The sequence below is a fragment of the Bombina bombina genome, chromosome 4 (assembly GCF_027579735.1).
Source record: "Bombina bombina isolate aBomBom1 chromosome 4, aBomBom1.pri, whole genome shotgun sequence".
Lineage (NCBI taxonomy): Eukaryota > Metazoa > Chordata > Amphibia > Anura > Bombinatoridae > Bombina > Bombina bombina.
Genome location: NC_069502.1, coordinates 453,117,935 through 453,133,194, shown reverse-complemented (window position 1 = coordinate 453,133,194; position 15,260 = coordinate 453,117,935). Strand labels below are relative to the sequence as shown.

At 34.8% G+C, this 15,260-nt stretch overlaps 1 protein-coding gene across 1 annotated transcript; it reads left to right on the top strand.

Annotated features, from left to right (window-relative positions):
- Positions 1 to 247: 247 nt before the first annotated feature.
- Positions 248 to 13,767, top strand: B3GNT7 (UDP-GlcNAc:betaGal beta-1,3-N-acetylglucosaminyltransferase 7). The gene is made up of 3 exons (XM_053711923.1): positions 248 to 550; positions 1,166 to 1,239; positions 11,936 to 13,767. Exons 1-3 carry the CDS (start codon positions 248 to 250, stop codon positions 13,131 to 13,133), a joined length of 1,575 nt encoding a protein of 524 aa, XP_053567898.1. The 3' UTR covers positions 13,134 to 13,767.
- Positions 13,768 to 15,260: the final 1,493 nt, after the last annotated feature.

Below are 15,260 nucleotides of genomic sequence, written 5' to 3'. Positions count from 1 at the left end.
TCCTATAAGACTTACTCTCTTTTCTGCTACAAGCAGTTATTGTTGCGTGAAGGTTCCGTTTTCACTCAGCTACCCTGCTGTAGTGACCCTCAGATCAATGAGCATATCAGGGTTCCCTTAAGTTAAATCTGTGGGAATCCGAGGTAAGGTGTGAGACTGAGTGGTCCTGCATAAAGCAGTAAGCTGTAATTGTAGTGTTCTCTAAAACAACTAAACATATCCTAACAGGATCACAGCCACCGTGGATATGAGAGCCGATCTCGCCAACACTGCTGTTGTGCGGCAACCTGAGACACGAGAAGCGCATACTCCTTTACTAAATGGAGGCCGCAAAAACAGGATCTTCCTCATCCCAGCTGCCGTTAAGAAGACCCTACAGCCTGACAGATGGGACCTGAGAGGGGGACAGTTTGCGGTGCTGCTTGATTCCACCAGGGGCATTACTGGCATCTACAGAGCCGTCTCATTGAATATGCTGCGGTCCGCTATTTGTGCGCAACACCGTCCACTGAGTGACCTAGTTGACATGGCCTACACTCAGATCACAAAGGTAGGAGTGGGTTAATGAATTTGCCCATGCTGACAGACATCCGCAGTACGTATATTGTGGGAACTCTAATGTAAGTTGCGGACATGAACTGCTACCCATTCCACTACCATCTGGCTACCAGACATGTCACCTTACTCTTTGAGGACAATTTACTCCTCCTGAAATCCACGTATTTAGACTCTAACTATATCCTTATAAAGGCAATTGAGCCGGATGCTGGGGAGACTGTCTTATTACATTTCAAAGCTAGATCCCCAGTCACATGTATCGCTTGCACCATTTCAGGCAGTAGTGATGTATTTACTTGTAATTGTCTAGATAGATTACATTTACTCTTATTACATGTTCGCCAGTATAGCAACAATCAAAGGTTTAAGGGGTCTCCAGTTCTTATAATCAAATTGAATTGTCAATGGGTATTGAGTATATAAGCCATTTTACCGTGTCCCTCCTTGTTGTTTTATTTTTTGCTGTGCTGCCGGCGGCCGAGGTGGCATGGCATCCACATTGTATATCATGCATAAGGAGGTCTATCTTATATATTAATAAGACCTAGATAAGTTCAGTTGAGATGCCAATTAATAGAATTTCTTTGTATATATCTGTACTCTGTAGTGGACCATCCTCTTATGTTTTGTGAAAATAACAGCATCTTCAGTCTCCACAGGTTTGACAAATAGAAGAAAAGGGTCTGTTAATACTAAAGTCTACAGAACTAGTGGGGTGGAGTTTAGTGATTAACACGGATATCATGTTAAACCAGAAACTCATTTTACCTATTTGTGTTGAAGCATTTTACATAATCTGTTGTTGTTATATATATATTTAATGTTTTTTGCTATACCAAGCCCAAAAGTGGCTATAGACTCAACTTACTACTCAAGTTATAAATTATACCACGTGGCCCAAGGTAGCTACCATTTTACATGATTTTAGTATATCAGTTGGTCCAAATGTGGCCGGTTAAGTAGTTACCACATATCTAGATTATATTTAAAAAAGAGATACCATATGTCCATGTGTGTTCATTTTGAAGGTGTATTTAACAGGATCGAAACTAGAGCAATGTTCTTGACTAAGATTTATTTGAGTCCCTCCCTGATTGCAGCTTTATAAAGATGTTATGTCAACCTAGCAATATAATATTGACATTCTGTGTTTATGTACACTTTGCTTATAAATGAGGTTGAAAAGTTCAAAGTGTACATGTTCAGGACTTAATTGGGGACTGTACTGCATCCTATTTTAAACAGCCTATTTTTGGTTAGTTCATTGTATCACACATGTACACTGTATCCGCCTTTTTCTTCCTGCTTTGTATTGTACATCCATTATTGTATGTATTTGATGATTATCTCAATAAAAATTATTTTTTTTTTAAAAAAAAGGACCACTCAAGTCAAAATAAAACATTCATGATTTAGCTGGAGCGCACAATTTAAAACAGGTCCTTTTAAAAAGGTTTCCACAGAACCTAATATTTAATGTCCCTTAAGCAAAATACAGTATAAACATTATTTAACCTGTAGACGCTGATAAGACGTTCCATGCTGTCCAAACAGCATTGGCCTTTAACGCCATTAGGACAGCATGGAACGTCCTACCTTTTTTGGCGCCTCACACCCTCCTCCTTTTAGTCTATACATTGAAGATTGCGTGATCTTGTTTCTCAAGCAAGTGTTAACATTGGAACCCTGTTCAATCTTAAACACTTACCCCTGGTATGAAGGGGTTAACAAAGAAAGAATGGGAGTAAAACGTTTTGCCATAAATCTCAACTTCTCAATGCATGTAGAATTTCTTGACCCTTGGACTAGCCATTAGGTCTCATTCATCCACAAAGTGGCATAACTAAAAAAAATGTGTGAAATCACAAAAAGACATGTATTATTTTAATAATTTAAGTAAATTTCCTCAGAAACACACACACACACACACACACACACACACACACATATATATATATATATATATATATATATATATATATATGTATTTATTTTTGCATTCAGATAGTACAGGGGACCCAGTCCAGAAAACTTATCATCAGAATGTGTTTATAAATATGCATGTATATGTTGGTGTTGTACCTACACACCAATGCCAGGTTATTCTCACAAAGCACAGTTGATTCCTGTATCCCCTTCCCTCCTCCTGGCCAGCATTTCACTGCCTCCTCAGGAGAAAGACGCCTTTCATTACAAAACCCCATTTAATTGCCTTGAAACTGAAGAGGCTTTTCTGTAAATGTAAACGTGCTTGATAGAGTGTGTGAGGGGCGTCCAAAAGGTGTTGAAAAGTGGGCATTTTAACCCCTTTGTGTCTCTTCATATACTGTACATTGCTTCTTACTAAGTTGTTGCCTTCCCTAGTATTTAACTGGTTAATGTGTGTGTATGGATAGATAGAAAGATGGATAGATACAGATAAATATACATAGAGATATATAAATAGATATAGATAATTGGCAGATGCATTACAGCTTGCTGATATTAATAGCAACAGCAACAAGTGTTAATTTTTATGGGAGTTGTAGAACAATAATATTGAGCACATCTAATTTTTTTTACTTTAGGCCAGATTACAAGTGGCGCACTAACAGTTGCGCACAAGCGATATCAGGTGTATTGCGGCTGTTTGCATGCATCGGAAGTAGAGCATTTATTACATCGCTTGAGCACAATAGAAGTTAATGTGCGCCGGGTTAGCATGACCTCAGAGCTCTGGTTAACTGTTATGCTTGAATAAACAGTTGCACAAAACACATCATAAATACATTGTACAGTTACACTTATAATAGCACCATCTAATAAAAATTAGTTAAACAAATATTGCACAAAAAAGTTTGAAAGGCTCAAAGATATGAGGTGTTAGAAAAAAAAAAAAGAACTGCAAAGGGCTTTAGATAGAGATACATACATAAACATGTCTAAATATGTGCATGTATGTATATAAATATGTTAATATGTGTGCACATATGTATTTATATGTGTATATATGTATTTACAGACATATATACACATATGTACACATATATATAAGTGCATTGGAGCAAGTAGATGAAAACATGAAAATATTTATGCAATATTCATATTTATTAAAGGTTTTAACTATATATTGTACCAAAATACCATCAGATATATGTAGAAATATGTATTTACGAATAAATAGAACATATTCTGCTATGTGAAGAATATTGGAATGTGAAATATTTATATTTTCATGTTGGGTTAGCACACTTGAGAATATGCGATCGGGTTAGGGTGCGAGTAGGTTTTTTTCACTTTTTTTGCTCCATTGACTTATATGGGCGAACACGTTAACGCATGTGCATCATCCAAAATTCAATACGTTCTCCGTATTCAGCATTGCACCAGCAGCTCACAAGAGCTGCTGGTGCAACGCCGCCCCCTGCAGACTCGCGGCCAATGGGCCGCCAGCAGGGAGGTGTCAATAAACCCGATCGTACTCGATCAGGTTGATTTCCGGTGATATCTGTCTGCCTGCTCAGAGCAGGCGGACAGGTTATGGAGCAGTGGTCTTTGTGACCGCTGCTTCATAACTGCTTTTTCTGGCGAGTCTGAAGGCTCGCCAGAAACACGTGCCCAGAAGCTCACTACGGAGCTTGTTAAATGGGCGCCTATGACTCCATTTTTAGGAAGAATATTATTATTTTTGTGTTTAATAACCATAAATTATATATATGTCCCTTAATGCTACTAAAATATTGAACTGCGGCCCCCATGCGTTAGGTATTTGGCTATCACAGCTTTATAGTGAAATTGAGTGTGGGTCATATTGCGCTAAGCCAGCATTAAGTCATCTTTCCATATCGTGCTTAGTTGGGCACCAGGGAACACACAGAGCTAGATTACAAGCTTGCTAAAGTTAGTGCATGCAGAAAGAGTATGCTATGGAAAGAGCGCTACAATACCCTCGTAAGGTATGTGTGGCTTAAGGTGGTGTCCACAAAGTGTATATAAAAAATGTTATAAAGTACGTTCTTATAGGTGTGTATGAAAATATTATTTAATAAACTATTTCTAAAATACAAAAATTTCTGTTTTACAATTCTAAAAAATGTTATATTTTCTAAAAAACAATGTGGCACATTCTAAAAAACAATGATGAATCTTTCTTACAATTTAAAAGTATGGATAGTTGACTTCTAAAATGCAATCAGTAAGTATACAAATGCAATAAATAGATGATCATCTATGAATATAAACAATACTTATAATACATGGATTTAAAATATATAAAAAAAATGATGCGCTATCTATGTCTTGAAAACAGTAATTAAATGTTTACAAATTGAATTGGTACATGTCAAAACATTCAATAATAACCATTAGCTTTATCTAAAATTACAAGATAAAGCACATGTTGGTGATATACTCACCCTGGACTGAATAACTCCTTCAGACCAAGACAGGTTAAAAAGAGTTTGTTTATTGATTACACACTGCAGTATGGAGAGAAACAATACAAAGTTTTCTCTGAGGGGGTCAGTCCCCTTCCCTACACTCATTTTTTTCTTTGCATAAATGTTTTGTAGATTATCTATTTATAGCCCATAAAGTTGTTGTTTTTTTTTTTTTTTTTTTTTTAAATGTATAGGTTTGCTTATTTGCAAATAACACTGCTCTGACTTTCAGACTCCCCACAGTTTTATGGGAATACCATCAGTTACATACTCCAACTTGCTCCTGTTTATGTCCTTTTCAACAGAGCAAACTGAGAGCTCTGTGTAAGTTTTTAAACAGTTTTATACTTGATTTTTATACCAGTATCTGCATCTTATTCTTTATAGTAGTGTCTATTACATGCAGTTATATGAAAATGAGTATATATGAGTGTATACTGTCCCCTTAAATGACTGCTGCAGTCTTACGTCTACCCAGGATAGCCCCTTCCTAAGATTAACAATATTTTCTTCACTGGGAATACTATCAGTGCTCACACAAAAAATAAAGCTGTCTAATCAGGACTTATCCAAGAGATTTTCCTAAACATATAATCAGAACAGGTAACTATGTGTCCTTTTAGGGTGTCTGCCAGGTCACAGTTTCGGATATAGGTTTGTCACAGTTCCCCTTGCATTCAAACACTGACTGGTTAATGTCTGGTGGGACTTGCAGTCAGGTTGGGGCGGCTAGAACTGTAAACCCAGTTTCCTAATCCCAGTTGCCTTTAAATAGACACCCTCCTAGGTCACAAGTTTTAACTTTTTTACAAAAACAATTTACACAATACAACACATAACATTAATAAATCAATAAACAAAGCCTCTAAGGATAGCGTCACCCTGAACGCCAAACAGCTCTGACCCCTTACCCAGAGACACTCAATTACTGTTAAACTAAAAACAAAAATGTTCTTACCATTCAGAAGACCGATCTAAATTGAGTGTCCCTAGAGCAGAAAGTCTTTGCCACTTGGACTGCTGTCTGAGATTTTGCTATCCGGCCGACTACGCCATGTGTTGGTGATATACTCACCCTGGACTGAATAACTCCTTCAGACCAAGACAGGTTAAAAAGAGTTTGTTTATTGATTACACACTGCAGTATGGAGAGAAACAATACAAAGTTTTCTCTGAGGGGGTCAGTCCCCTTCCCAGGTATTTATACATTCCACATCTAGGCTATTTACAGTTTATGATTAGCTAGCTAAAAAAATGCAAGGGTTTTAACAAATATGGTTACATCATAAGTAAATAACAGTTACACATCAGAATTGTGTTTGACAATACATAAAAAAAAACAAAGGTCAGGGATACATTCCCAATGTTTACAATGAGTTGTGTACATACATTCATATATTTGGCCTATCAAGATAACCAGGATTTAAAGGGACCCTTAACACTTGTCTTCTAATAATCCCCAAAACCTACTTTTTCTTATAAATAAAAATAAAATAATCACTGCAGTTTATTTTATCTGTTCCTCTTACCCCAAACTTTTCAAATGGATTGTTTTGAAATACAGTGTTGAGCCAGTGCCACATTTCCTATGTAAGCTGCCATATTGTAGCGTGCGTTACAGGGCTCATTAGTCACATGACACAGCATATTGGCTGTTACAGTACTTAGAGAATATAACATTTGCCTGCAGTGTGTGAGCTGCAGTGAGACACATTTATTTCTCAGTTAGGCTGTAAATAGATTTCATTTGCCAGTCTATTGTATATAATACACATTAAGCAGCAAATGCTAAGTGCATTACCTATTTTTTTTAACTTCCCCCTACAGTTTTACTTTTTCAAACTCCACAAGTTTTCTGCTCTAAGCAGAGCGTTCAGTCACTGTTGTTGTCAATTACTGACATCTAGGGATGGGCGAATGTTTCGCAACATTCGAAAAACGGCACGAATTTTAACACATTCGTTCGTTCGAATCGAATTTCGAATGTTTACATAACATTCTAACATTCGAAATTCGAATGTTCGGTTTCGAATTTTACGATTACATTCGAAAATATTCGAATTCGAAAAATTCGAATTTAGATTGTAATAGTATTTCTAATGCTTTTTCTTTAAATGTAATATTCGAATTATGCAATATTCGAATTCGAAAAATTCGAATTTAGATTGTAATAGTATTTCTAATGCTTTTTCTTTAAACGTAATATTCGAATTATGCAATATTCGAATTCGAAAAATTCGAATTTCGATTGTAATAGTATTTCTAATGCTTTTTCTTTAAATGTAATATTCGAATTATGCAATACGTGTATTCGAATTCGAAAAAAATCGAATTTAGATTGTAATAGTATTTCTAATGCTTTTTCTTTAAATGTAATATTCGAATTATGCAATATTCGAATTCGAAAAATTCGAATTTAGATTGTAATAGTATTTCTAATGCTTTTTCTTTAAATGTAATATTCGAATTATGCAATATTCGAATTCGAAAAATTCGAATTTAGATTGTAATAGTATTTCTAATGCTTTTTCCTTAAATGTAATATTCGAATTATGCAATATTCGAATTCGAAAAATTCGAATTTAGATTGTAATAGTATTTCTAATGCTTTTTCTTTAAATGTAATATTCGAATTATGCAATACGTGTATTCGAATTCGAAAAATTCGAATTTAGATTGTAATAGTATTTCTAATGCTTTTTCTTTAAATGTAATATTCGAATTATGCAATATTCGAATTCGAAAAATTCGAATTTAGATTGTAATAGTATTTCTAATGCTTTTTCCTTAAATGTAATATTCGAATTATGCAATATTCGAATTCGAAAAATTCGAATTTAGATTGTAATAGTATTTCTAATGCTTTTTCTTTAAATTTAATATTCGAATTATGCAATACGTGTATTCGAATTCGAAAAATTCGAATTTAGATTGTAATAGTATTTCTAATGCTTTTTCTTTAAATGTAATATTCGAATTATGCAATACGTGTATTCGAATTCGAAAAATTCGAATTTAGATTGTAATAGTATTTCTAATGCTTTTTCTTTAAATGTAATATTCGAATTATGCAATATTCGAATTCGAAAAATTCGAATTTAGATTGTAATAGTATTTCTAATGCTTTTTCTTTAAATGTAATATTCGAATTATGCAATACGTGTATTCGAATTCGAAAAATTCGAATTTAGATTGTAATAGTATTTCTAATGCTTTTTCTTTAAATGTAATATTCGAATTATGCAATACGTGTATTCGAATTCGAAAAATTCGAATTTAGATTGTAATAGTATTTCTAATGCTTTTAAATGTAATATTCGAATTATGCAATATTCGAATTCGAAAAATTCGAATTTATATTCGAATTCGAAAAATTCGAATTTATATTCGAAAAATTTGAATTTATATTCGAATTCGAAAAATTCGAATTTATATTCGAATTCGAAAAATTCGAATTTCGAATGTAGACATTCGATATAATTATAAACATTCGAATTCGAAAGTGACATTCGAAAACTGTAAATAACATTCGATTTTTGAATTTTTAAGAATATTCGTTCTTATCGACATTCGAATTTAGAATTCGAATTTCGGTAATAACATTCGTTCTACATTCGAAATTCGAAAATTTGCACATTCGCCCATCCCTACTGACATCATGCTCCAGGAGGGGGGAGAGGGAGGGGGAAACTATAACGGAACGGAGTGTAGTTTGTGGAGATGATTTCTGCCTTTCATGACGTTTGATCCTGGTAATGTGAATCACTAAGGGCTGACAGCTTAGTGTTCGTTTAGCAAGGATCGTTCGTATGCATTATTTATCAGTGTGATCTACTCCCCCTCCCTCTCCCCCCTCCTGGAGCATGATGTCAGTAATTGACAACAACAGTGACTGAACGCTCTGCTTAGAGCAGAAAACTTGTGGAGTTTGAAAAAGTAAAACTGTAGGGGGAAGTTAAAAAAAATAGGTAATGCACTTAGCATTTGCTGCTTAATGTGTATTATATACAATAGACTGGCAAATGAAATCTATTTACAACCTAACTGAGAAATAAATGTGTCTCACTGCAGCTCACACACTGCAGGCAAATGTTATATTCTCTAAGTACTGTAACAGCCAATATGCTGTGTCATGTGACTAATGAGCCCTGTAACGCACTATACAATATGGCAGCTTACATAGGAAATTTGGCACTGGCTCAACACTGTATTTCAAAACAATCCCTTTGAAAAGTTTGGGGTAAGAGGAACAGATAAAATAAACAGCAGTGATTATTTTATTTTTATTTATAAGAAAAAGTAGGTTTCAGCCATTTTCATTAGGTGTTTAATGTCCCTTTAAGTATTTACTGATACTAGCTGAAATGCAAGGAGAAAGAGATTAGATTTAGAAAAAATAAACAGACACTCTCAGAACTAGCTATATTTTATGGTCTCATTAACCAGAGTTGCCCTCCTGACTAATAATGCCCACATACAAATTAACCCATTCAGACCTCACAAGGCACTGCAAAAAACAGAGACAGATATTGCTTATTATTTTCAACACACAGTTCGTGTGGTTCCACTAAATACTGGTTGTTAGTTGTGTGAAAATCCAGAATATCCAAACAAAAAATTAAAAACTGAAAATTGAAATCCAAAATGTCCAAATGTTGAAAAAATGTGAAAAATGTAAAAAAAATTGTGAAAAATGTGTCTCAAAACTGTAAGTGGATCTTCAAGGGTTAGTTTTAGTTTTTTTTTTTAAGGGTTTATTGGGTGGGTTTTATTTTTAGATTAAGGTTTGGGCACTTGAAAAAGAGCTAAATGCCCTTTTAAGGGCAATGCCCATCCAAATGCCCTTTTCAGGGCAATGGGGAACTTAGGTTATTTTAGTTAGGATTTTATTTGGGGGGTTGGTTGGTTGGGTGGTGGGTTTTGCTGTTGGTGGGATGTTTGTATATTATTTTTACAGGTAAAAGAGCTGATTTCTTTGGGGCAATGCCCCACAAAAGGCCCTTTTAAGGGCTATTGGTAGTTTAGTTTAGGCTAGGTTTTTTTTTGGGGGGGTGGGGCTTTTTTATTTTGATAGGGCTATTAGATTAGGTGTAATTAGTTTAAATATCTGATAATTTCTTTTTTTTATTTTGTGTAATTTAGTGTTTGTATTTTTTTGTAATTTAGGTAATTGTATTTAATTTAGGTAATTTATTTAATTGTAGTGTAAGGTTAGGTGGTAGTGTAACTCAGATTAGGTTTTATTTTACAGGTAAATTTGTATTTATTTTAGCTAGGTAATAAGTAAATAGTTAATAACTATTAAGTAACTATTCTACCTAGTTAAAATAAATACAAACTTACCTGTAAAATAAAAATAAACCCTAAGCTAGCTACAATGTAACTATTAGTTATATTGTAGCTAGCTTAGGGTTTATTTTATAGGTAAGTATTTAGTTTTAAATAGGAATAATTTAGGTAATGATAGTAGGTTTTATTTAGATTTATTTTAATTTTATTTAAGTTAGGGGGTGTTAGGGTTAGACATAGGTTTAGGGGTTAATAAATTTAGTATAGTGGCGGCGACGTTGGGGGCGGCAGATTAGGGATTAATAAATGTAGGTAGGTTGCAGCGATGTTAGGGGTGGCAGATTAGGGGTTAATAATATTTAACTAGTGTTTGTGATGCGGGAGTGCGGCGGTTTAGGGGTAATATGTTTATTATAGTAGCGGTGATGTACGGAGCGGCAGATTAGGGGTTAATACATTTATTTTAGTTTTTGCAATGCGGGAGGGCCTCAGTTTAGGGGTCAATAGGTAGTTTATTGGTGTTAGTGTACTTTTTAGCACTTTAGTTATGAGTTTTATGTTATAGCTTTGTAGCGTACAACTCATAACTACTGACTTTCAGTTTACGGTATTGATCTTGGCGGTATAGTGTGTACTGCTCACTTTTTGGCCTCCTAAGCAGACTCGTAATACCGGCGCTATGGAAGTCCCATTGAAAAAGGACTTTTTGAAAGCTGCTGTAATTACGTTGCGTTACGGCCAAAAAAGTGTGCGGTGCCCCTAAACCTGCAAGACTCATAATACCAGTGGTAGTGAAAAGGCAGCGTTATGAGCCTTAACGCTGCTTTTTCACTCATACCGCAAAACTCGTAATCTAGCCGAAAGTGTTTTAGTGTGTGAATGCTGTAAATATTTTACATTCCAATGTTCTTCATATAGGGGAAAATGTTCTAAGTATTTCTGAATAGATATTCCTATATATATATATATATATATATATATATATATATATATATATATATATATATATATATATATATATAGAGGTATATATATTTTACAAAAAATCAATTATATATATATATATATATATATATATATATTTAAAATGAACTAAACAGTAAAATATGCATAATTCATGTTGAGTATAGTGCACTTGGTTAAACATGGTCAGGGTAGCACACATGTAAAAGGTGTTGTGTTTTTTAATTTTCGACCTCCATTGAAGTCTATGAGGAGAAAAAGTTAGTGATATCTGAAGTCCTCAAGTTAGCCCACATCGGCTTTTGCTTACGCCCAAACATTTTTACTTTCAACTTGTAATTCACGCATGTTAAAAGTTTACTTCTGCTGGTGTTTGCGTGAGAGTGAAAGTGCTAAATAGGGCACCACTTGTAATCTGGCCCAATGTATTTTTTTAATAAGAATACCATTTTATTGGTTTTAGAGTAGAATATTGATGAACATTGAGACATTACAGCTTCCTTTGATAAAGCTATTCCTAGTAATTAAATTATTTGAAAACTTAAATGTCAAGAAGTCACTGAAATGATTACTAGTTATAAACAATCTAAGAAAAAAAATATCTGTGCCATAGCCATATTCTGTGTATGCCTCTAGTGATTGTTTTATTTTTCCAGTAATTTAAAATATTATGATAAAAAAAATAACATTGTGTTTTGTGTCCATAGGAGGAAAATCGTTTATAAAAGTTTATGCCTCTCCTTCTGCCTAGTGATTGCACTGACTGTCCTGCAGAGAGGGACAGCTCCAGGACTATTCATGGAGGGATCACTAAAGTTTTCCGGATCCGGATCACAGGAGCTTATGAATGCTCAAAAGAGGGACACCCATCCAATCCCTAGTAGTTTTTGGGCAAACAAGGTGAAGAAACAGGTTGCACATGATCTTCTGAGCACTGAGAGCAGCACTGTAGAGTGGGATGTAAACTCTATCAACTGCACAACAAACTGGAACCTCACACATTTGGATTGGTTCAAGACAATAGAACCAAACTTCCAGCAGTTCTTGCTTTATCGACATTGTAGATATTTCCCTATCATTATTAACAATCCACAGAAATGCAGTGATGATGTCGAGCTTCTCATTGTGGTGAAATCAATTATCACACAACACGACCGCAGGGAGGCTATCCGCAAGACCTGGGGGAAGGAAAAGGAGGTGGATGGCAAGAAAGTGAGAACTTTATTCCTTTTAGGAACAGCCATGAAGGAAGAGGAGCGGGCCAATTATCAGAAACTCCTTGAGTTTGAGAACTTGATATATCGGGATATTTTGCAATGGAACTTCCTTGATTCTTTCTTTAATCTGACCCTCAAAGAGGTTCACTTCCTTAAGTGGATGACCATCTACTGTCATGGGGTGAAATACATCTTCAAAGGGGATGATGATGTTTTTGTTAGCCCAGATAACATCCTGGAATATCTTAGCATCAACGAAACACCTGACCTATTTGTGGGAGATGTTCTTTTCAAAGCTTATCCCATCCGCAAGAAGGAGAACAAGTATTATATTCCCACTGCTCTTTATAACAAAACCAGCTACCCACCATATGCTGGAGGTGGGGGTTTCCTTATGGCAGGTCCATTAGTGAAGAGGTTGTATAAAGCATCAGAGAGCCTAGAGCTGTACCCCATTGATGATGTATTTCTCGGGATGTGTTTGGAGGTTATCAAAGTCAGTCCAATTAAGCATGAAGGGTTCAGAACTTTTGGCATTGTAAAAAACAAGAGCAGTAAGATGAACAGGGAGCCATGTTTCTTCAAGAGCATGATGGTGGTACACAAACTTTTACCAGATGATTTAATGCATATGTGGAAACTTGTTCATAGTAATTTGACCTGTTCAAGAAAATTAAACATCCTTTAGTGTCTGTGCCAGTTAAAGTTCAGAGTGGACATGTGTAACTTATTTCATTGTACTGTAATCAGGAATTTCCCTGGCAGGTATAGGGAAAAGCCTTATATAATTGAACTGTTTTATTTGTAAAGCTCATATGGTTTTATAGGACTTCAGACCTTGTGTGCCTTATTTGAAGAGATCTCATGGAATCTTCTTCAGGGACCGAGATGTGCACATTAGCCAACTATAGGGCCATGGAATATTCACACAAGTGCTACGTTTGTGGAGAAGGCCTAATTATGGACAGGAGCACAAATGGGACCATGAATCTATAACTCTGAGTTACCCTGACAGAAATAACCAAGAACAAAACTCTGAACTAGCATATGTCAGGAGTCATATGTGCTCTAGTTTCTTGGGTCAGAATGAAGTAATGGAGAAAGTGACCCAATGACTTTGATCCCTATGCGGTTTGCAGTGAAGCATAATCTCTAAACTGATGCCAAAACCATAAAAAAAACTCTTGTCAAAAGAGACCTCACAGAAACTTTTATTTGATTATTTGACTTTAACCTTGATTGGTTTGTTGAAGTAAATGGTAAAAATACGTATTAATTTATGAAAGTAAAATTTAAATTAAATGAATGAATATGAAAATCTCCATGGATTTCAGTGAATTGTTATTTGGTAAATAGTAATCACATTAACTCTTTCAGTTAGTGTTTCTCAACTATTTAATTCTGTGCATCGAAAGTCACTGTGGCCACGGTGCAACTTTGAAACCTTTCTTCCCTCATTCTCTTTCTGTGATTAAGGACATGATTCCAGTTTGTCTTCTGAGCTTATATCTTTGAGTTTATTTGTAATGCGTCGAGAGGATCAGTCAGTGCTTTGTTTCTATTTACAGGGACAGAAAGGACAAAAATATAATGTGCATGGGCACATTTCAATTTGAAATATAAACATTTTTGCAATATACTTTCAGCAGGAAAAATGCTTCAGGTAAAGGTTGTTATTGTTTCTGTGGCATACGCACATATCCTGCGAGGGCCCCACATGCACCAGTATTCAAACATGATGCCTGCTCACAGAGCTGGTGGTGTTGTGTATTGCTTCTGTAGACTTAATTTGTGTTGTACAAGTCACTGCTGACTTTCAGAGAAGATGTGGTGTTCACTACTACTAGTGCATGGGCCTTCACAGGATATGTGAGTATGCCACTGAAATCCAGTAATAACTTTTACTAGAATCATTTTTGCTAATGAAATTATATTGCAAAAATGCTTATGTTTAAATTTGAAGTGCACCCATGCACATTTCATTTTTAACCTTTCTAGCCCTTTTATGTATTGTAACCTCTTGAGTGCATATTATTAAAATAGGATTGCATTAGAATTTATTATAAAGTGATTTTGGGTAAGGAGTGTATACTTCAGAGATTTGATCAACTTTAGAGTGGAACCTTAAAGGGACATTGTTTCTAAAACAGAATATTTCAAAATGCATTAGAGGTTTTTTTTTATTATTATTATTATTTTTATTTTTTTGACAAATTAATATTTCTGTCTTGAATAAACTAACAGATGCTTGCAATTCTGTGGGAGTTTCCTTAACAGTCAGCGATCATTAGCAGGAAGTACAAAATTGATACTAAAGTATTAGATTTAATTAAAATTTGAACAATTTTTAATTAAAGCTTTGTCAAGCAAATACTACATTTTTAACATGTATAAATGCTGCTCTTTTATATGTATGGAAGAAATGTTTGGTATACAATGTCCCTTTAAATTAAAGGGATAGTAAACCCACATTTTTTAATTCATGTTTCAGATAGAGCATGCAATTTTAAGCAACTTTCTAATTTACTCCTATTATCAAATTTTCTTCTTTCTCTTGGTATCTTTATTTGAAAAAGTAGTAATATAAGCTAAGGAGCAGGTCCAATTTTGGTTTCAGCACCCTGGCTAGCGCTTGTGATTAGTGGCTACATTTAGCAAACCAATAAGCAAGTGCAACCCAGGTTCTCAACCACAAATGGGCCGGCTCTTAAGCTTACATTTCTGCTTTTCAAATAAAGATACCAATAGAATGAAGAAAAATTCATAATAGGAGTAAATTAGAAAGTTGCTTAAAATTGCATGCTCTATCTGAATC